The 22,679-nt window shown below is 53.9% G+C and overlaps 1 protein-coding gene across 1 annotated transcript in view; it reads right to left on the bottom strand.

Moving 5' to 3' along the window:
- DTX1 (deltex E3 ubiquitin ligase 1) overlaps positions 1–4,597 on the bottom strand; it is a 153,390-nt gene extending 148,793 nt beyond the window's left edge. Inside the window, exons 1-2 of the mRNA XM_075319985.1 lie at positions 4,084–4,597; positions 3,043–3,685 (exon numbers count right to left, since the gene is read on the bottom strand). Coding sequence (XP_075176100.1) covers positions 3,043–3,298 — 256 coding nt within the window. The 5' untranslated portion in view covers positions 3,299–3,685; positions 4,084–4,597. The remainder of the gene's footprint in view (positions 1–3,042; positions 3,686–4,083) is intronic.
- Between the last annotated feature and the right edge of the window lie 18,082 nt (positions 4,598–22,679).

The raw sequence follows: 22,679 nt of genomic DNA, 5'->3' as shown, positions 1-22,679 counted from the left end.
GCATAGGAATATTTTTTTTAAACACATCCAATTGTGGAAATTATTATTGTTCTAAGATCAATTGATTAAAATCAACTTTAAAATTAACTTTGTGGGAAAACCCTTTTAAGTCCATGAATATAAGGGATAATGATTGGGGGTTGACTGCAAATGGTTAAAGGATTATGTGCATGTAAAAATGTGTGTATATATCTGGACAGATAGAGTGCAGATACACACGACTACCAGTACACACTGATAAAAGGCTATAGCGCAGTGGATTTTAGCACACAAAGTACATGATTCAGGTTTGTCATCACTTTGTATAGAAAAAAGTACGATGACAAATATTTCCTCGTTTCGATAGCGCTTGCATGCAAACATGCCGTTTTGTGTTAAATAGAAAATGTCAGTATTTGATTTATTGTTCTCAGACAGCAACAAAACATCCAAAATTACTCTATAGAAGCAGGAATGAAAACATGAGATTGAGATGATTACTGAGAAGCCGTCAGCTGGAAACAGGCAACAAAATCATTTTCTGGGACCCTATCGTTAGGATGGACCACCAATGTTTTATTGGTTGGTGTTCTCCAGTGCTCACTATGGCAATATAATGGCCATTGTGCTTCTGGGAGTGCTATGTTCTCTTCATTACTTACAGATAGATATTGGTAACAACCAACATACCTATGGCCCCTTTACTGCACTGAGTACTAGACCCCTGATGATCAAACATTTCCCAAGGATATGCAATCAAACGAAAAGGGATTAGGTGAAAACTCAGAGGATATAAGAATAGATGGATTGTATTTACAATCCAATAGATACAGAATAATTTAATGTTTCAGTCCTATACCTGGACTTTTATCAGTATGAGGTGAAATAATGTATGGATTAAAATTTTGAAAAAATGGATTGGGCATTCACAGCGAAGGACACCACATCTTCTACAGCGCTGTTTTTTTTCTACTATTTCACTCCATACAACTCGTCTAATTCTGGTGAAGATTCCGATATAGAACCGAAATGTTAAAAATTATTCTGTATCTATAGGATTGTTTAAAGGGAATCTGTCACCAGGTTTTTGCCACCTAATCTGAGAGCAGCATAATGTAGGGGCAGAGAGCCTGATTCAAGCAATGTGTCACTTACTGGGCTGCTTAGTGTAGTTTTGATTAAATCACTGTTCATCATTAGAGGACTACTTGGCCTGCTGCCAGGTAGTCCAGCATATTCATGAACTCTGTATAACTGACAAAATGACAGCAAACAGCTCAGTAAGTCACACATCGCTGGAATCATGGTCTCTGTCTCTACATTATGCTGCTATGATGGGGGAGAAAAAACCTGGTGACAGATTCCCTTTAAATAAAATTCTTCTGTTCTTCATATCCTCTTTGAGTTTTGAGGTTTTTGTCAATCTCCTACTACGGCTTGAAACCCTACTCAGGCACCTTCTCACACTTTCAGAGTAACGTATATTTTCAAATATCAAGTGAAAAATGGTTTTTAAAAATATTTTATTTTTTGTAATGGGGAACACTTAAAATAATAAATATATATATATTTTTTTTTTTTTTGTTTAGCTCACTGCATCTAAACAATCGCCATCTACCCAATCATGCAGTACGTACTGGCATCATTATGGCTAGTGATTGGCTGCAGGGGTCACGTGTATATAGCACATAATACGCAGCAGCGAACTATACAGGATCGGCAAGAAACAAGAGCGGTTGCAAATGATATTTGTGTTTTTGTATTAAAGCTTTTGTTTCTATGGTCTACATGGGGGTTCTTTGGGACAATAAACAATTCATTCAGGGTATGTAAACAAAAAATATATATATATTTTTGCTTTCTTTTTGCTTATATATTCTGGACCAACCCTTTACTGTCCCACAAAACCCTATGGAGAGCAGCGTCCTCAGGAATAAATGAGTCCCAGGATTGACATTTCTAAAGGCCCCGTCACACACAGAGATAAATCTTTGGCAGATCTGTGGTTGCAGGGAAATCATGGACATATTGTTCCATTTGTACACGGCCACAAACCTGGCACTGATTGTCCACAATTTCACTGCAACCACAGATCTGCCACAGATCTGCCACAGATCTGCCACAGATCTGCCACAGATCTGCCACAGATCTGCCACAGATCTGCCACAGATCTGCCACAGATCTGCCACAGATCTGCCACAGATCTGCCACAGATCTGCCACAGATCTGCCACAGATCTATCTCTGTGTGTGACATGGCCTTAAGTAAGAGTTTTGACTCTCCTATTAATTTTGATGGCATTTAGATCACATATATACACACACTACAGTAAAACACTTATAGAGGTAATAGAAAAGTGCTCATGAGGACCGAGGACTATGAGTGGCTGGAGTCCTTATCGGAGGTCATGAGCATCTTAGAATCACAGAACAGCCATGATACACTTGATTTGGGTTAATAAAATCTATTTCAAGAGCACTTACATTTTTCTCTTCTTTTATTTTTCCTTTTACAAGGCCTAATGTTAAAATATAAGAGTAATTGACCAAGTGGCTATGGGCTTCTTTGGGCCATGGGCTCACGGCCTTAATGCCGCCGGCTTGTGTCTGCGGCTGTTATCTACGGAGACCTTATGAATAGATCTGTAATATTTTTTATGTGAACGTGTACTGTATATCCAATGCTGTGAGACTGAAGAAAGCAGCTAAAGTACTAATTCTAATTTACATAGATACAAGGGAATATGGGCTCAGTGGTTAGCACTGCAGTCTTGCAGCGCTGTGGTCTTGGGTTCAAATCCCACCAAGGACACCATCTGCAAGGAGTTTGTATGTTCTCCCCGTGTTGCGTGGGTTTCCTCTGGGGTCTCTGGTTTCCTCCCACACTCCAAAGACATACAGATAGGGACTCTAGATTGTGAGCCCCAATGGGGACAGTGTTGCCAATGTATGTAAAGCGCTGTGGAATTAATAGCGCTATATAAATGAATAAAATTATTAATATGTGAATCATTTTGTGCACAGAGCAATATATATATCTCTTACATGATATTTCAGGTATTACCTGTGTCCTGGCGGTATTGATGCATAGTCTGGAGATCAATGACATATGGCGCTAGCTGTGTGTCCACCTGTCCTAATGCCACTCGTCCCCGTCCATCTTCTCGTAAAGCATTCTCGATATGATGGCATACAGTCGCAGTGTAAGGTCTCCAGCGTCCATGCTCGTTCAACCATTCCCAGACCACAACTCTTGGAGGAGCTCCTTGACCGCCAAAATTTTGACCACTAACTGATTGAATAATACCTGGTCGTGACATGGCAGAAAAAAAACAAAGAAGAAAACACAGGCTCTAAAATGTGTCACCCCAGTATCAGGCCGGTATAGAACTGGTGGAACAAGTGGTTGGAGCGGAGCAGAACTTTGCGCTGAGGAGACCTAGGAATAATGGTGAAATGGCATATTCACAGCCGGTTTTCACATTTGGCACAAATGCAGAATATTAAAGCAATATCGGGTTGTTTACGGCAGAATTTCCCATCCTTATCAGATAAGTCAATGCCCCAAGGTAGAGCATTTTAGCACCAGTTATGAGTCTCATGAAGAGGCTCTGCCTCCAATGTCCTCCTAATGGAAGCTTCTATGGTCCTGGCGGTCAGCTCTTGAGGCCAGATGTCCATGAGCATTTACTAGAAGAGGAGGACATCTGCAAGAAAAAAACAGATTGTAAAAATGATCTAGTGTTTGTTGTCTCATGCATTGTCACTCGGCGAAGCTCGGCACAAGCTCGGCATACTAAACACATAGGACCAGGCAGCAATGCCGCTCTCCATACACAATACTATTTTAATTTCATGCTTTTTACAGTCCTTGTCTCTACGCAGACACAAGAGTATAATGAGCGGAAAATCTAATCAGATGGTCTCAACAATATATCAGTATAGCTTCCTTCCACCAGATGACAGACATGAAATGAGCTCAGTAAGGCCATGCATGCAGAAGGGACCCCTGATATAGCATCCATCTATCCATCCATCCATTATCCTTCCATGACTATGTGGCTTCCCCCTCCTCACCCTACAGCAGTGCCATGCATGTACTCACAGTCCTCTCCTGTCAGCAGACCACATCCTGACCTCCCTGCTGTGATGTCCCCATGGCGGGGGCGAGCTTGGTGTCCCCCCAGGGCTGGAGGGAGGCTTCTTGGTGGGTGACACGTCTCTGCCTGCCTTGCTGGGTGTGCTTCTGCCTCTGTATGCGGCTATGGATCTTGGGTAGCGACAAGTGTGAAAAGGTCGGTGCAGTCTTCAGGTGGACTGTCTCCCAGAGGGTGGGGTAAGGGAGTCAGTGACCCCAGAGGATGGCAGTCTGTGCTGCAGCCCCCCAGCCCGGTGTCATCAGCTCAGCTGCAGGGATGGAGCGCAGCGCAGGATCGGCTTCTGGTGGCTGCAGGGAGCAGACATGATCGCCTTCTAGTGCTGCTGACAGACAGACAGACAGGCAGACACGTGGTGTGCTCCGTACACCGGACCCGCAGTGTTATATATATGCACATAAATCTAAGGGCTGCATTATCTCTACAGAAGACACGAAGCCATGATCCCCTGCTGTGACACACACAGAAGCTGGGCGGCACTGCAGCCATTAAATGTGACCTAGTGCTAGATGACATGGATGGAGCAGGAACCTGGATTATGTGTAAATATAGAGGGCTAGTACCTGGACTGCTGCGAGCAGTGGGGAGCAGTCACACCCCCTCCTAGCCACGGCTGGCACTGTGTGCAGGTGATAATGCCACCACAAAAACTGCCCCTAGTGTGACTGGCACTGTGTGCAGGTGATAATGCCACCACACAAACTGCCCCTAGTGTGACTGGCACTGTGTGCAGGTGATAATGCCCCCACACAAACTGCCCCTAGCCATGGCTGGCACTGTGTGCAGGTAATAATGCCCCCACACAAACTGCCCCTAGTGTGACTGACACTGTGTGCAGGTGATAATGCCACCACACAAACTGCCCCTAGTGTGACTGACACTGTGTGCAGGTGATAATGCCACCACACAAACTGCCCCTAGTGTGACTGGCACTGTGTGCAGGTAATAATGCCCCCACAAAGACACAAACTGCCCCTAGCCATGGCTGGCACTGTGTGCAGGTGATAATGCCACCACAAAAACTGCCCCTAGTCATGGCTGGCACTGTGTGCAGGTAATAATGCCCCCACACAGGCACAAACTGCCCCTAGCCATGGCTGGCACTGTGTGCAGGTGATAATGCCACCACACAAACTGCCCCTAGTCATGGCTGGCACTGTGTGCAGGTGATAATGCCACCACACAAACTGCCCCTAGTGTGACTGGCACTGTGTGCAGGTAATAATGCCCCCACAAAGACACAAACTGCCCCTAGCCATGGCTGGCACTGTGTGCAGGTGATAATGCCACCACAAAAACTGCCCCTAGCCATGGCTCGCACTGTGTGCAGGTAATAATGCCCCCACAAAGGCACAAACTGCCCCTAATATGGCTGGCACTGTGTGCAGGTAATGGTGCCCCCACAAAGGCACAAACTGCCCCTAGTGTGACTGGCACTGTGTCCAGGTAATAATGCCCCCACAAAGGCACAAACTGCCCCTAGGCATGGCTGGCACTGTGTGCAGGTAATAATGCCCCCACAAAGGCACAAACTGCCCCTAATATGGCTGGCACTGTGTGCAGGTAATGGTGCCCCCCACAAAGGCACAAACTGCCCCTAGTGTGACTGGCACTGTGTCCAGGTAATAATGCCCCCACAAAGGCACAAACTGCCCCTAGGCATGGCTGGCACTGTGTGAAGGTAATAATGCCCCCACAAAGGCACAAACTGCCCCTAATATGGCTGGCACTGTGTGCAGGTAATGGTGCCCCCACAAAGGCACAAACTGCCCCTAGTGTGGCTGGCACTGTGTGCAGGTGATAATGCCACCACAAAAACTGCCCCTAGTGTGACTGGCACTGTGTGCAGTTCATAATGCCCCCACAAAGACACAAACTGCCCCTAGGCATGGCTGGCACTGTGTGCAGGTAATAATGCCCCCACAAAGGCACAAACTGCCCCTAGTGTGGCTGGCACTGTGTGCAGGTAATAATGCCCCCACACAGGCACAAACTGTCCCTACTATGGCTGGCACTGTGTGCAGGTAATAATGCTCCCACAAAGACACAAACTTCCCCTAGTATGGCTGGCACTGTGTGCAGGTAATAATGCCCCCACAAAGACACAAACTGCCCCTAGTGTGGCTGGCACTGTGTGCAGGTAATAATGCCCCCACAAAGACACAAACTGCCCCTAGTATGGCTGGCACTGTGTGCAGGTAATAATGCCCCCACACAGGCACAAACTGCCCCTAGTATGGCGGCACTGTGTGCAGGTAATAATGCCCCCACAAAGACACAAACTGCCCCTAGTGTGACTGGCACTGTGTCCAGGTAATAATGCCCCCACAAAGGCACAAATTGCCCCTAGTACGGCTGGCACTGTGTGCAGGTAATACTGCCCCCACAAAGACACAAACTGCCCCTACTATGGCTGTCACTGTGTGCAGGTAATAATGCCCCCACAAAGGCACAAACTGCCCCTAGTGTGGCTGGCACTGTGTGCAGGTAATAATGCCCCCAAACAGGCACAAACTGCCCCTAGTATGGCTAGCACTGTGTGCAGGTAATAATGCCCCCACAAACACAAACTGCCTCTAGTATGGCTGGCACTGTGTGCAGGTAATAATGCCCCTACAAAGACACAAACTGCCCCTAGTATGACTGGCACTGTGTGCAGGTAATAATGCCCCCACAAAACCTGCCCCTAGTGTGACTGGCACTGTGTGCAGGTAATAATGCCCCCACAAAGTCACAAACTGCCCCTAGTATGGCTGGCACTGTGTGCAGGTAATGGTGCCCCCACAAAGGCACAAACTGCCCCTAGTGTGACTGGCACTGTGTCCAGGTAATAATGCCCCTACAAAGGCACAAACTGCCCCTAGGCATGGCTGGCACTGTGTGCAGGTAATAATGCCCCCACAAAGGCACAAACTGCCCCTAATATGGCTGGCACTGTGTGCAGGTAATAATGTCCCCACAAAGTCACAAACTGCCCCTAGTGTGGCTGGCACTGTGTGCAGGTAATAATGCCCCCACAAAGGCACAAACTGCCCCTAGTGTGGCTGGCACTGTGTGCAGGTAATAATGCCCCCACACAGGTACAAACTGCCCCTACTAGGGCTGGCACTGTGTGCAGGTAATAATGCCCCCACAAAGACACAAACTGCCCCTAGTATGGCTGGCACTGTGTGCAGGTAATAATGCCCCTGTGTCGCCCTGGGCAAGCCAGGGGACACAGGTCACACACCACCACACCCTACATCCCAGGTAGGCACATCTAAGCTGAACCAAAAATACTTGTTGCCTTCCTCCAGAGGCTGATGATTCACACCAGGGGGTGGGCCAGGCGGTTGGCTCCGCCCACCAAGGAGATCTTAGCTCTGGAGGCAGGAAGTACCAGGCAGATTAGCCCAGGCAGGGCAAGAGTGAAGTCAGCTCAGGGACGAGCTTGAGAAAACAACTAAGTGAAAGTGAAGGAGAAACGGAGGAAAGCAAGAGTGGTGACGGAGAGAGAAAAGCCTGAAATAGTCCAGCTAAGTGCAGGGCAGGTCAGCAAGGTCAGCAACGGCGGTGACTGTCTGGAGGGGGACCGTTTGGAAGTTCCTGGAAGGACCCCGTAGGCTGTGTGCCCGGTGGTCTGGAGCAGTGTTCCGAAGGACAGTCAGCACCAGGGCAGGGGCCTCTCGGACCCCGGCAAGGCTTGGAGTGGGCCGTAAATTGCCGAATCCGTCAGTGAAGGGGACGTAGATTCCCCCAACAACCAAGACCCGAGTGAAGGCAACAGCCCAACCTGTACAACAGAGACACCGCCACCGCCAGGGCACCAGTTTCTGAGGGCCAGCGCCTGCGGGCAAAGAGTAGAGCTCCCCCGGTCCAGCTTGAAGCCGGGGAGCGGGTTACCGGTGGGGACCCATCGCAACCAATTAGTACACAAGGTGCAAGGAAGAGGGACATCACCGTCACCTACTGGGAGAGCAAGTGCAGCCGTCCGTGGGACCGTCTTACCAGCCGTTTGGTTTACTGGACAAACTGTGTCAACGTCTCAGGCTGAGTGAGTACCACAGTGCCGCAAGGCACAGCGCTGCCCCCGCGTCCCTGCGCCCACCAGGCCCTGCACCTCCCAAACCGTCACCGGGCCCCGGGATCACCGACCCCTACCCACGGAGGGGCAACACAACACCTGGCTGCTCCGCATCACCATCCCCGGGACCCCCGTATTGAGCAGCGGTGGTGAAATCACCACAACCGTGGGTGGCGTCACGGACTATAAACAATCCCCACACCCAACCAACCCCTTTCACTCACGGGCGAGGAGTGCCGCTCGAGAAACCCCCGGGATATGGCCTACAGCTCGAGCCACCACTGAGCAGCGGCCGCCGGACCCGAGCAGAAGGGGTGAGCGTAGTGTGCTGACACCCTCCTCCCCGCCCGCGACACCCCCACACAGGCACAAACTGCCCCTACTATGGCTGGCACTGTGTGCAGGTAATAATGCCCCCACAAAGACACAAACTGCCCCTAGTATGGCTGGCACTGTGTGCAGGTAATAATGCCCCCACACAGGCACAAACTGCCCCTACTATGGCTGGCACTGTGTGCAGGTAATAATGCCCCCACAAAGACACAAACTGCCCCTAGTGTGGCTGGCACTGTGTGCAGGTAATAATGCCCCCACAAAGACACAAACTGCCCCTGTCGCGGGCGGAGGAGGAGACGCCGCGCTCTCCCACTGCTCGGGTCCGGCTGCGGCTGCTGCGGCCTGCTGCTGCTGCTCGGTGGCTCGAGCGATGGGCCGGATCCCGGGGACTCGAGCGGCGCTCCTCGCCCGTGAGTGAAAGGGGATTGGGTTTTGGGATAGTTTATTGTCCGTGATGCCACCCACGGTTGTGGTGATTAAGTGGACACCACCGCTGCTCTTTCTGGGGAGCCCGGGAGTGATGGTATGGAGCAGCTAGTTGTTGGTTTGCCCCTCCGTGGGTAGGGGTTTTGGTGGTCCCGGGGCCCAGTGATGGGGTTGGTATGGTGGACAGGCGGGTGTTACGAGGGGGACCCGGGGAAGCGTGCCAAGATGGGAAATGGACTGCTTCCGCCGGTCAAGGTCCACTGTGCGGTGTAAGGGACCGCCGCTATGGTGGGTGAAGAGTGAGCGGGTTGCTGCTAGCGATCGTCTGGAATGTCACAGACGATCTATGTACACCGATCTGCCCTAACCCCTGAGGGTTGTATGGCACAGATCTCACGGCTCGGTGTACCTGTTGCACGGGGAAGCACAGAGGTGCCCACGCACGTGTGCCAGTGGAAGTCACGAGAATATGGCACGAGGGTAGCACAGAGGTGCCCACGCACGTGTGCTTTCAATAACCAGGTGAGTCCAATGGAGACTTGAGGAGCTCACCTGGGACAGGAACACGGCCTGTTGACGGGGGTACTGCCGGAGCAGCAAGGCAGGAACACGGCCTGCAAACGAGGTACTGCCGGAGCAGCAAGGGCCAAGCCCACAAGAGACAGTAATGCCTGAGCAGTGGCGTGGCAGCACGCTGCCAGACATCCAAACATAGAAGGACGGTCGCGCGCTGCCATGATGGCAGGGGGAGCTTTTAAGGAGGTGCAGCTCCACCCGAGGGCGGGCGCGAGGCGGAGATGACGGACTTGACCCAATCAGGGTCCACGACGTCCCAGCCTGGCCAGTCAGGATTCACCACGTCACCAGCCTTGTCATCAAGCCGTGTGACGTCAGTGAGCGAATCAGGACCCACCACGCATTGCACATGCTCACCCTCCTGCCTCTGGGAAATAGAGGCGGGATCCTCGGTCTCACAATGTGCAGAGATAACGGGAATCTCACTGCTTCCCTGAGCAGTAAACCTCTGCACATTGCGCAGCCTCGCAGACCTTCGGGGCCGCTGAGCAGGAGAGTCTGCGGCAGGCCAGGAATGGGAGACCGCTTCACTCCTTGCAACAGGAGAACCACTAGGTGTCACCCTTCTGCTGCCTCTCTGATAAGGTATCTCCTGCACACTGCGCAGTCTGGCAGACCTTCGGCGCTGCTGAGCAGGAGTGCTCGTGGCAGGCAAGGAATGGGAGACTGCCTCAGTCCTTGCCTCAGGAGAGCCACGAGATGTAACATTACCCCCCCGTCTAGGCCCCCCCCCCCTGTCCGTGCTCGAAGGCCGCTATCAAACCCGGGGCGCGGATATGATCCTCCAACTCCCAGGATCTATGCTCTGGACCACGGCCGGCCCACTCCACGAGGTAGTACCTCTTGCCCTGTATGACTTTTGTCTCCACAAGTTTTGCCACCTCAGGGTCGTCGGACGGGGAGTCGGTTTGAGCCGGCAGGGACCCCGAGAATTTATTAAGTCGTACGGGTTTCAGGAGGGACACGTGAAAGGTGTTGGCTATAGCCCAGCGTGGAGGGAGCTGGAGTCGATATGCCACTGGGTTTACCTGCTGTAGTACTTTAAACGGACCCAGATACCTAGGGGCGAATTTGGCTGCCTGTACCCGTAGGTTAACATTCTTAGAGGACAGCCATACTAGGTCACCAGGGGCGAAGGATGGTGCAGGGCGGCGGCGAACATCAGCCGTTGTCACCATCCGGTCTTTGGCCCTTTTAAGAGCCTCTTGGGTGGCATCCCAGATCTCCCGGGCCTTGGTCGCCCAATCCTCCACTCTAGTATCGGGTGACGTAATGGGCATCGGAACCGGGATTCTGGGATGTTGTCCGTTATTGAGTAGGAACGGAGTCTGGCCAGAGGATTCATGGACCGAATTGTTAATGGCAAATTCGGCCCAAGGAAGGAGGTTAGCCCAGTTGTCGTGGTGCGCGGATATAAAATGGCGGAGGTAAGTTACCAAGGTCTGATTAGTCCTCTCCACTAGTCCATTGGTCTCGGGATGGTATGCGGAGGAGATGTTCAGCTCTATCTGCAGGAGCTTACAGAGCTCTCTCCAGAAGCGAGACGCGAACTGGGGACCCCGGTCGCTCACCACCTTGTCAGGCATGCCATGCAACCTAAATACATGCCGAATGAACAAGGTGGCGAGAGCACGTGACGTCGGGAGTCGTGGGAGAGGCACCAAGTGGACCATTTTAGAGAAGTGGTCCGTGATGACCCATACGACCCTGTGCCCTGCTGACTTGGGCAGATCTCCCAGGAAGTCCATCCCTACCACTTCCCAGGGACGATCCGGCACTGGCAGTGGGTGAAGAAGACCTGCCGGTCTCTGCCGGGACGGCTTATTCCGAGCACACGACATACAGGCTCCCACATATTCCTGTATGTCCTGGGGTAGTCTCGGCCACCAATAATGCCTGGTCACCAGGTCTCTGGTCCTTTTGACCCCGAAGTGACCCCCGACCTTGGAGGCATGGACCCACGATAACACCTCGTTCCGTAGTTCAGGGGGAACGAGGGTTTTGCCAGGTGGCACCTGGTCCAAAGAAGTGGGAGTGACCATCCTCAAGCTGTCCGGGGGTAGTATAAGACGAGGCTCCTCCTCGTCCTCCAACACAACCATACAACGTGACAAGGCATCGGCCCGTACGTTCTTCTCACCGGCCAGGTGGCGGATAATAAAGCGGAACCGGGAGAAGAATAAAGACCAACGGGCCTGCCTTGGGTTCAGGCGTTGTGCTGTCTGGAGGTATGTGAGGTTTTTGTGGTCAGAAAAAACCTCAAATGGATGCTTCGCACCCTCCAGGAGATGCCGCCATTCCTGGAATGCTAGTTTCATCGCCAGTAACTCCCTATCCCCTATGGAGTAGTTCCTCTCGGCCGGAGAAAAGGTCTTGGAGAAAAAGAAACACGGATGTTTCCTTCCTCGTTCGTTTTTCTGGTACAGGACTGCACCTGCACCGACCGAAGAGGCGTCTACCTCCAGTAGGAAGGGTTTGGAGATGTCTGGACGATGAAGGATGGGAGCTCTGGAGAAGTGAGTTTTGAGAGTGTGAAATGCCTCTACCGTTTCCCGTGTCCATGCTTTGGGATTAGCGCCCTTGCGGGTAAGGGCAATGATGGGTGCTGCCACCGTCGAGAAGTTGGGAATGAACTGGCGATAATAATTGATAAACCCCAAGAATCGCTGGATCGCCTTCAGCGAGCGGGGCTCAGGCCAGTTCATCACTGTCTCCAACTTCCCCGGATCCATTGCTAACCCCTGACTGGACACTATGTACCCCAGGAACGGCAAGGCTTCCTGTTCAAAAACGCACTTTTCCAGCTTAGCATATAACGAATGGGTGCGGAGCCTCTTAAGTACTCGGATGACATCCCTCCGATGGGTGGTAAGATCGGGGGAGAAGATAAGAATGTCATCCAGGTATGCAACCACGGAAAGATACAAATCCCGGAAAATGTCATTCACAAAGTCTTGAAATACGGCGGGGGCATTGCAGAGTCCGAAGGGCATTACTAGATACTCGTAGTGACCGTCCCTGGTGTTAAAGGCGGTCTTCCACTCATCACCCTTTCGGACTCGCACTAGATTATACGCCCCGCGTAGATCCAGCTTTGTGAAGACCTTTGCCCCGCGGAATCGATCAAATAGCTCAGTAATGAGGGGCAAAGGGTATTTGTTCTTGATTGTGATTGCATTTAATCCCCTGTAATCGATACAGGGGCGCAGATCCCCTTCCTTCTTCTGCACAAAAAAGAACCCTGCACCAGCCGGTGAAATAGACTTGCGAATGAACCCCTTCGCCAGGCTGTCCTGAATATATTTGGACATAGCCTCCGTCTCTGGAGCAGAGAGTGGATACACTCTGCCCCTAGGGGGCTCGGAGCCTGGCTTCAGGTCTATTCGGCAATCATATGGCCGGTGGGGAGGAAGAGTATCTGCGGCCCTTTTGGAAAAGACATCCCTGTAGGCCTCATAAGGTGTCGGTAAACCCGGCCCCTCAGTATTCCCTGAGGACCCAACCGACCTAATGGTAGCGGGTGGTTCGGTAGTCACGAGGTGCTCTCTACAGGATCCTGCCCAGGATGAGATCTCCCCTGTTGCCCAGTTGAGTATAGGAGCATGCTGTCTCAACCAGGGAAGACCCAGTAGGATCTCATCCGTCCCTCCTGGAAGCACCAGGAAGGACACCTGCTCATGGTGTCCCGGTGGTACATCCATCCTGAGAGGGATGGTGATCTGGGTGATAGGATCGAGTAGTATGGACCCGTCGACTACCCGGACCCTGAGTGGCTTGGGCAACAGAACCAGGGGAACTGAGTATCGGGTTGCCAGGGAGGTCGAGATGAAATTGCCTTCAGCGCCTGAGTCCAAGCAAGCCAGGGCAGAGAAGAGAGTAGTGCCGAACTGCAACTGGGCGCTGATAGTCAACCTAGAGGGAGAAGTAGCGTCTAGAGTCCCCCCTCTGATAGAAACTAGACGCTGTCTTTTCCCGACGGTTTGGGACATAGGGTAGCTATGTGTCCCCTTTGCCCACAGGAAAAGCAGATGACACAAGACCGAGAACCTGGGGCAGAGGAGACCACCTTGGACACTTCCATTGACTCCACGGAGTCGCCTACAGGACTGGCTGGGGAACCTGTCTGATGGAAGACGGGAGTCAGACGCTTTTTAGGCCGAGAAGACGTGGGTGCTGAAGAGACCTCGAGCCTTCGCTCCGCCTGGCGGATGTCTATGCGAGAGGCAACCTGAATCAAGGACTCTAAAGTGGCAGGCACCTCACGTGTGGCCAGTGCATCTTTGACAAACCCTGCCAGGCCCTCCCAAAACACAGGGACAAGGACCTTATCCGGCCAGTCCAGCTCTGCGGCCAGTGTCCTAAAGTGTACAGCAAAGTCCCCGACTGAAGCAGACCCTTGCCGAAGTCGTAGAAGGCGCAGCGCGGAATCGTGGGTGACTTGAGGCCCGAGGAACACCATTCTCATGGCCCCAAGATAAGCTGCTAAGTTATTCACCACACGATCTCCGCGCTCCCACAACGGCGTGGACCACTTCAGCGCTCTCCCTGTGAGCAGGGACTGGACAAAGGCTACCTTCGCCTTCTCGGTAGCGTAAAGAGTCGCGGACAGCTCTAAGTAGGTGGTAACCTGGTTTATAAACCCACGGCACTCAGAGCTGTTGCCGCTAAAGCGCTCTGGAAGCGCAAGGCGAGGAGACCTTCCGCCCAATAGCACAGCCTGGGTAGCCGCCTGGGTGGCGACTGTCGTCAGAGTAGTCTTATCGGAGGAAGACTGCTCCACTGCTGCCAATCGTGACTCCAACTGCTGCACATAACGCAGCAACTGCTGCTGCTCTTCAGCCATAGCCAGACCTTTGGCGCGACCGTAATGTTACGAGGGGGACCCGGGGAAGCGTGCCAAGATGGGAAATGGACTGCTTCCGCCGGTCAAGGTCCACTGTGCGGTGTAAGGGACCGCCGCTATGGTGGGTGAAGAGTGAGCGGGTTGCTGCTAGCGATCGTCTGGAATGTCACAGACGATCTATGTACACCGATCTGCCCTAACCCCTGAGGGTTGTATGGCACAGATCTCACGGCTCGGTGTACCTGTTGCACGGGGAAGCACAGAGGTGCCCACGCACGTGTGCCAGTGGAAGTCACGAGAATATGGCACGAGGGTAGCACAGAGGTGCCCACGCACGTGTGCTTTCAATAACCAGGTGAGTCCAATGGAGACTTGAGGAGCTCACCTGGGACAGGAACACGGCCTGTTGACGGGGGTACTGCCGGAGCAGCAAGGCAGGAACACGGCCTGCAAACGAGGTACTGCCGGAGCAGCAAGGGCCAAGCCCACAAGAGACAGTAATGCCTGAGCAGTGGCGTGGCAGCACGCTGCCAGACATCCAAACATAGAAGGACGGTCACGCGCCGCCATGATGGCAGGGGGAGCTTTTAAGGAGGTGCAGCTCCACCCGAGGGCAGGCGCGAGGCGGAGATGACGGACTTGACCCAATCAGGGTCCACGACGTCCCAGCCTGGCCAGTCAGGATTCACCACGTCACCAGCCTTGTCATCAAGCCGTGTGACGTCAGTGAGCGAATCAGGACCCACCACGCATTGCACATGCTCACCCTCCTGCCTCTGGGAAATAGAGGCGGGATCCTCGGTCTCACAATGTGCAGAGATAACGGGAATCTCACTGCTTCCCTGAGCAGTAAACCTCTGCACATTGCGCAGCCTCGCAGACCTTCGGGGTCGCTGAGCAGGAGAGTCTGCGGCAGGCCAGGAATGGGAGACCGCTTCACTCCTTGCAACAGGAGAACCACTAGGTGTCACCCTTCTGCTGCCTCTCTGAGAAGGTATCTCCTGCACACTGCGCAGTCTGGCAGACCTTCGGCGCTGCTGAGCAGGAGTGCACGTGGCAGGCAAGGAATGGGAGACTGCCTCAGTCCTTGCCTCAGGAGAGCCACGAGATGTAACAGGCGGGTATGGGGCCTGCAGAGGTGCAGGGGCGCAGGGACAGCGCTGTGCCGCACGGCACGGAGGTACTCACTCAGCCAGTAAACACGACACAGTTCTCGGTAAACAAACGGCTGGTTGGACGGGTCCCTCGGATGGTTACGGTGCTGATGTTCCCTGCAGTTAGCGGTGACGGCCTCTTCCCTGCACCTATGTAAAGTCTTTTTGGTAGCGATGGGTTCCCACCGGTTACCCGCTCCCCAACCTGGACATGAGCCGGAGGAGCCCCTCTCTTGCCCGCAGGCGCTGGCCCTGGGAAACTGGTGCCTTGGCGGTGGCGGTGTCTCCCCTTAACGGTCGGACTGTTGCCTTCAATCGGGACTTGGTTGTTAGGAGACAGAGGTCCCCTTCACTGACGGATTTGGCAAATTATGGCGACTCCTAGCCTTGCCAGGATCCGAAAGGCCCCTGCCCTGGTGCTGACTGTTCTTCGTATACCGCTCCGGTACCGCCGGGTCACCACCCGTCCGCGGTCCTTCCAGCAACCTCCAAGCAGTCCCCCTGCAGACTATCACCGCCGTCTGCTGACCTTGCTGTCTCAGTCCGGGGCACACACCCGGACCAACTTCAGGCTTTCTTAACTGTTCCTTTTCTGTCGCCACTCTTACTGTCCTCCTTTACCACTTCCTTCTACTTCACTCCCTAAAACTGATCTGCTCCTCAGACTCTAGTCTGACTTCAACTTCAACTCCTTCCACTTCCTCCTCCAAACTCTATCTCTCTCTGATCTGCCTGGTTTTTCCCGCCTCCAGGGATGTGAACTCCTCGGTGGGCGGAGCCAACCGCCTGGCCCACCCCCTGGTGTGGACATCAGCCCCTGGAGGAAGGCAACAAGGATTTTAGGTTAGCCTAGGTGTACCTGCCGGGAATGTGGGGTGCATGTGATGTTGTGACCTGTGACCCCTGGCTTGCCCAGGGCGTCACATTCCCCCTTACCAAAACGCAGACCGTCCTCGGGCTGCCCGTCCAACACCGGTTTTATTTTCCTTTTGTTTTTCTGAAAAGATAAGAAAAATGGCAACATATATACAACTAGAAAAACATCATCCCACATCGGGAGGTTCAGTTCTTAAACGTTACGGTTTTTAACGGTTAACGGTTACGGTCTCCGCTCTCTCCCACCCAAGTAACCTGGCCCTGATGCTGCCCCTAAAACCCAGGCAGCACCCCTTGACCCCAGTCCTGAACCAGTTACCCGAGCGGGATCTGTCCTTCCCCTCCAGAGGGTAGCCACCGGTTCCTGTGGTGGCTGGGCCCCAGCCTGCTCTGCTGTGGGCCCTTCCTCCAACCTGCCTCTCCGGAGGCGGTAAATGCGGAAACGGTAACACAACTTATTTACAAGCCACTAGCGTCTGTGGTTGCCCTGCAAGTTCACGGGCTTGTCCATAGAAAGTTCTCTATGCACTAAGGGGTCCCCACGGGGACAACGGTGCCGGCAACGGCCGGTTGCAAATCACGGTGCAATCAGGTGACTGTTCGGTAATCAATTCTTCATTTTCACAACTTTTTCAAACACACTTTAACACACATGTTTTCTTCCCCCTCCCCCTTTTAAAGAACGGTTTCCCTGTACCTAAGTAGGGGCCTACCTAGGTTGGGACGGGTGGACCTCCGGGGTCCGGTGTCAGTGGGGCTAGGCAGTGGGGCAGAGGGAACAATCGGTTCCTCCTCTCCGCTATCGTGTGGGGCAGGCGGGGGCATAGGGGAGCTGGGCACAGGTTCATCCCTGTTCACTGGCACTGGTTCTGGCTCACGGTTGACCGCTTCCATCACTTCTTCATCCACATGTTGTAGGAACAGTATCACTGGAAGAATCACCGCGCCGTTCTGTGTAGGCCAGTCTGCTGGGAAGTCACCCATCACAGTGTGGATCACCTCTTTTGCCTTCTCTGCTGGTGGAGGAACTGGTACTTCAGCCGCCGCCCTCAATGCTGGTGGGCACCTTTTCAGATGGTCCCGGGAAACCGTGGCCAAAGTGCCCCCTTGGTCACGACTGATCTGGTAGGCCTTTCCATCTTCCCATCCTGTGGGTTGGATGACGTATGGGATTTGTTCCCATTGATCATCCAGCTTGTGGGTCTTCCTCTTCCGTTTTAACACCACATCCCCAGGCTGGAAAGGGCCCGCAGACGCTTTCTGATTGAAGCGCTGCTCCTGTTGTTCTCGACTCCGACTTAGATTCTTCTCCACATACTCCTGAATCTGTCGGTACTGCACCCTCCGCCGGGTGTCCCATTCAGCCGTTGAGGGGAGTGTCTCTGGGGCTCCCAGTCCCATTTCCAGGTCCACCGGCAGTCGGCCGGGCCGAGCCCTCATCAGATACGCCGGGGTGCACTTCGTTGAGCTAGACGGGATATTGTTGTACATATCGACCAAGTCAGGCAGCTTCTCCGGCCACAGGTTCCGCTCCTCCAACGGCAACGTTTTGAGGAGGCCAAGGACCAGATGGTTCATCTTCTCACACATACCGTTGGTCTTGGCATGGTAAGGTGTGGTCCGGATCTTCTTGCAGCCGTACAGCTGACAGAACTCATGGAACACCTCCGCCTCAAAGGCTGGACCTTTGTTCGGTAAGCACCTTCTCAGGGTATCCATGGGGTCGACAGAAGTAAGCTTGGAACGCTCTAGCGGCGGTACGGCCGGTTAAATCCTTGACCGGGACAACCACCATGAACATGGAGTAATGATCTACTATGGTCAGAGCGTAGGTGTACCCACTTCGGCTGGGGGTGAGCTTCACATGGTCCAAGGCGACCAGCTCCAGCGGTTGGTGTGTAATGATCTGGCGTAGGGGAGCCTTCTGACTGGCTTCATCCTTCCTCCTCAACGTACAAGGACCGCACTCTCGACACCAGGCCTCCACAGACTCCCGCATCCCACTCCAATAGAACCGCTCCCTCAACAGCATCTCCAGCTTCTTCCATCCGAAGTGGCCGGCACCATCATGGTACGCCTGCAGAACAGTGGGTACATCAGCTTGGGGAATAACCAACTGGCGGATCTTCTCATGGGTCTTCGGGTTGATCAGCTCACGGTACAACCTCCCCTGATGTAGACACAGCCGGGTCCGTTCCTTCCACAAGCGTTGGGCTTCAGCTGGGGCGGCAGGGTCCATCCCAGCAGCGCCTTGCTCCACCAGGGTCTTGACTAGGCGGACAGCGGGCGCCTGATTTTGAGCTTCTTGCCACTCCTGACTGGGCAGCGGATCCAGGTTCACCCGTTGCTGGTGGACATGTACCTTCTCAGTTGGTGGCCGGTGGAATGCAGGCAACTCGATCTCTTCGAGGTCGTCATCCTCGCACCCACCTTCTGACAAGTGGGGCATCCGAGAGAGGGCATCAGCATTAATGTTGACACGACCGGCCCTGTATTTGATGGTGAAGTCATAGTTGGCTAATCTGGCCACCCACCGCTGCTCCAACACGCCCAGCTTGGCCGTGTCCAGGTGAGTCAACGGATTGTTATCCGTGAAAGCGGTGAATTTTGCTGCAGCCAAGTAGTGGCGGAACCGCTCGGTAATAGCCCACACCAGTGCCAGGAGCTCGAGCTTGAAGGAGCTGTAGTTCTCAGGGTTCCTTTCAGTCGGCCGCAGTTTTCGGCTAGCATAGGCAATTACCTTCTCCTTTCCTTCCTGGACCTGGGACAGGACTGCCCCCAAACCCACATTGCTGGCGTCTGTGTAGAGGATGAATGGGCAGCCGTAGTCAGGGTACGCTAGGACCTCTTCTCCAGTCAAGGCCGCTTTCAGCTGACGGAAGGATTCCGCATGCCTGTCCTCCCACACCAGTGGGGCTCCGATGGACCTACCACCTTTGGTCTGTCCCACGAGGAGGTCTTGCATGGGGGCAGCCATCTTCGTGTACCCCTTGATGAAGCGCCGGTAGTACCCCACCAGACCCAAAAACTGCCTTACTTCCCTCACGGGGGTTGGTCTTGGCCAGTCCTGGATGGCAGTGATCTTCTCAGGGTCGGGGGCGACACCTTCCGCACTCACCACATGCCTCAGGTACTGCACTCTGGGTTTCAGCAGGTGGCACTTGGAGGGCTTCAACTTCATCCCGTATTTGGCAAGGGACGCGAACACCTCGGCTAGGTGCTCCAGATGGGCTTCATACGTCTGAGAGTACACAATCACATCATCCAGATATAACAGGACGGTCTCGAAGTTCAGATGTCCGAGACAGCACTCCATCAGCCGTTGGAAGGTTCCAGGGGCATTGCACAGCCCAAACGGCTTACTATTAATTCACAGAGCCCCATTGGGGTGGTGAAGGCGGTTTTCTCCCGGTCTTCCGGGGCCACTGCCACTTGCCAGTACCCACTGGTGAGGTCAAGGGTAGAGAAGTAATTTGCGGTTCTCAGTGCGGCCAAAGACTCTTCAATATGGGGCAGTGGGTAGGCATCTTTATGTGTTATCTGATTAATCTTCCGGTAGTCCACACACATCCGCATGGTACCATCCTTCTTCTTGACCAGTACCAACGGAGCGGCCCAGGGACTACAGCTGTCCCGAATAACCCCTGCCTCCTTCATGTTCCTCAACATATCTTTGGCACACTGGTAATGTGCAGGGGGAATGGGCCTGTACCTCTCTTTGATAGGGGGGTGTTCACCGGTGGGGATGTGGTGTTGGACCCCTTTGATCTGCCCAAAGTCTAGTAGATGTTTGCTGAAAACTTGTTCATACTCCCGCACCACCCTGTATACCCCTGCTTTGTGATGTGTAGGGGTATCATCAGTGCCCACGTGTAGCTGTTGGTGCCACTCATTTACCTCCCCTTGAGGCGGGGGAGTGCTGGTAGTAGGTGGGGAGACTGAGGGAATGGCCTCATGGATGGTGTGGGGATCCAGGGTGAGCAGCTTGGCAATGGTGGCATACCGGGGAAGCCTGACTTCTTCCTCCCCACAGTTCAGCACCCTCACGGGCACTCTCCCCTTCTTTACGTCTACCACCCCTCGGGCGGCCATTACAGTGGGCCAGTGCTCGGAGGGTATGGGCTCCATCATGGCAGGGTAGTCACGCCCCTGAGGCCCTACTGCTGCCCTACACCAAATCATCATCTCACTCCTAGGGGGCACAATCAACGGAGCAACATCCATCACTCTCACTCCACCAATCTCTCCTCCTGGTGAGTTTACATGCTGGCGGTACATCAAGGCTCGGATCTCACGCTGCACAGCTCTCTGTCAGCTCCCCGCCGCCGTGGCGGCCAGCTATTGCAGTAGGGCCAACACATCACCCATACAGTGCTCCATCACATTGGTTCCTAGCACTATCTTCGGGTTATGATCACTGGGTTCATTCATGATCACAATCATACCCTGGTGTTGCAGTTCAGCTTGCCCCACTGTCATAGCCACCTGTTTATACCCCACTTGGGTCAATGGGAGTCCATTAGCAGCAATTAGCGTTATACTAGTATCTGGGGGTGCCAGCTCGTCTATCCCCCAATACCGCTGGTACAATGTGTATGGTATGGTGGTTACCTGTGATCCAGTGTCCAAGAGAGCCATCACCGGTATGCCGTCCACAGCCACGGGGATGATGGGCCGGGCCCCGATATACCGGTCCCGCCAGTCTGGGGGGCCACGGGGTTCTACTCCTGAGGATTGGCTCGGGGCCCCAGGGGTTGCTCGTTTAACGGGCACTGTCGGAAGTAATGCCCAGGCTTACGGCACTTGTAGCAGGTTGGAGGTCTGCTCCGCGGGTTGTTAGCACTTCTCCGCTGCATCCAGGGGACATCCTCAGGGCTGTCGGCAAGCTGTATCTGTGCTGGAGGCTGGGATCTGGTCAAAGGTTGGAGTGCAGCAAGAATCTTGGCGAGGTCTCCGTCCATGCGACGGACCTGGGCTGCCAGTTCCTCCATCGTGCTGCTTGGGGCTGTAGGTATTGGAGAGGTTGGTAGGGCAGGGGCCACCACAACGGGGGCCGTCTCAATGGGCCACGGGGCTGGCTCCAAGATTTCCGAAGCTGGGGGCTGCAGTGCTTTAATGGCCCGTTCCTTTAACACGGCAAAGTCCACATCAGGGTGTTCTAGGGCCCACAGCCGGAGTTGTTTGCGATCCTCAGGGGATCTCATCCCCTGCACAAATTGCTCTACTAACATCTTGTTGCTGTCCGCCTCATTGATAGGATTCACTCGCTTTAGCGTGTGGAGGGCGGTTTGCAGACGTAAAGCATAGTCCCGAATGCTATCCATAGACCGTTGCCGCCACTGGTAAAACTGCATCCTCAGCTCAGCTTCAGTCCGGGTCTCAAAGGCAGTCTGTAGCTTCTCAAACATGGTGGCTACAGAGAACCGGTCCCCCTCGGCCCAGGTCTCCGCCTCCTGCTCAGCCGCACCGGTTAACTGGCCCAGCACTACCGCTTCACGTTGCTTATCGGTCAGGGGGTACAGTTCTAGGAACGGGTTAAGCTTTTTCCGGAAGACGTGTAAAGCATCAGGTTTCCCGTCATACTGCGGTAGCCAGGTAGCTCCGGGCACATAGGGCAAGGAGAACGGCATCACCTGAGCGAGCGCGGGGCCCGCGGCACCTCCCGCCAGCGCGGCCGGGACCTGGGCAGGCCCATTCCCATCCACGGGTGCCACTGCGGCTGCGACCACCGCTCCTCCAGCGGCTCCGTCGGGCGCAGACATCTTGTTTCCGTCCCCCTTAGCCTTTTTCCGGCCCCTCCTCTATCGGGGCGGGGTTTTGGCCTTCGCGCCTCTACTACTCGAGAAGACGCGCGAGCGGGAACTTTTCGCGCCAAAGATGGCGACTTCTGAAATTTTCCGGCCGGATACCTCCGGCGGTCACAAGGCGCACCTCTACCCAACGGCAGAGCGGTAAGATCCTGTTCGTGACGCCAAGTTGTCACGGGCGGAGGAGGGGACGCCGCGCTCTCCCACTGCTCGGGTCCGGCTGCCGCTGCGGCTGCTGCGGCCTGCTGCTGCTGCTCGGTGGCTCGAGTGATGGGCCGGATCCCGGGGACTCGAGCGGCGCTGCTTGCCTGTGAGTGAAAGGGGATTGGGTTTTGGGATAGTGTATTGTCCGTGACGCCACCCACGGTTGTGGTGATTAAGTGGACACCACCGCTGCTCTTTCTGGGGAGCCCGGGAGTGATGGTATGGAGCAGCTAGTTGTTGGTTTGCCCCTCCGTGGGTA

The sequence above is a fragment of the Anomaloglossus baeobatrachus genome, chromosome 1, assembly GCF_048569485.1.
Source record: "Anomaloglossus baeobatrachus isolate aAnoBae1 chromosome 1, aAnoBae1.hap1, whole genome shotgun sequence".
Lineage (NCBI taxonomy): Eukaryota > Metazoa > Chordata > Amphibia > Anura > Aromobatidae > Anomaloglossus > Anomaloglossus baeobatrachus.
This window is presented reverse-complemented; position numbering and strand designations above follow the sequence as displayed.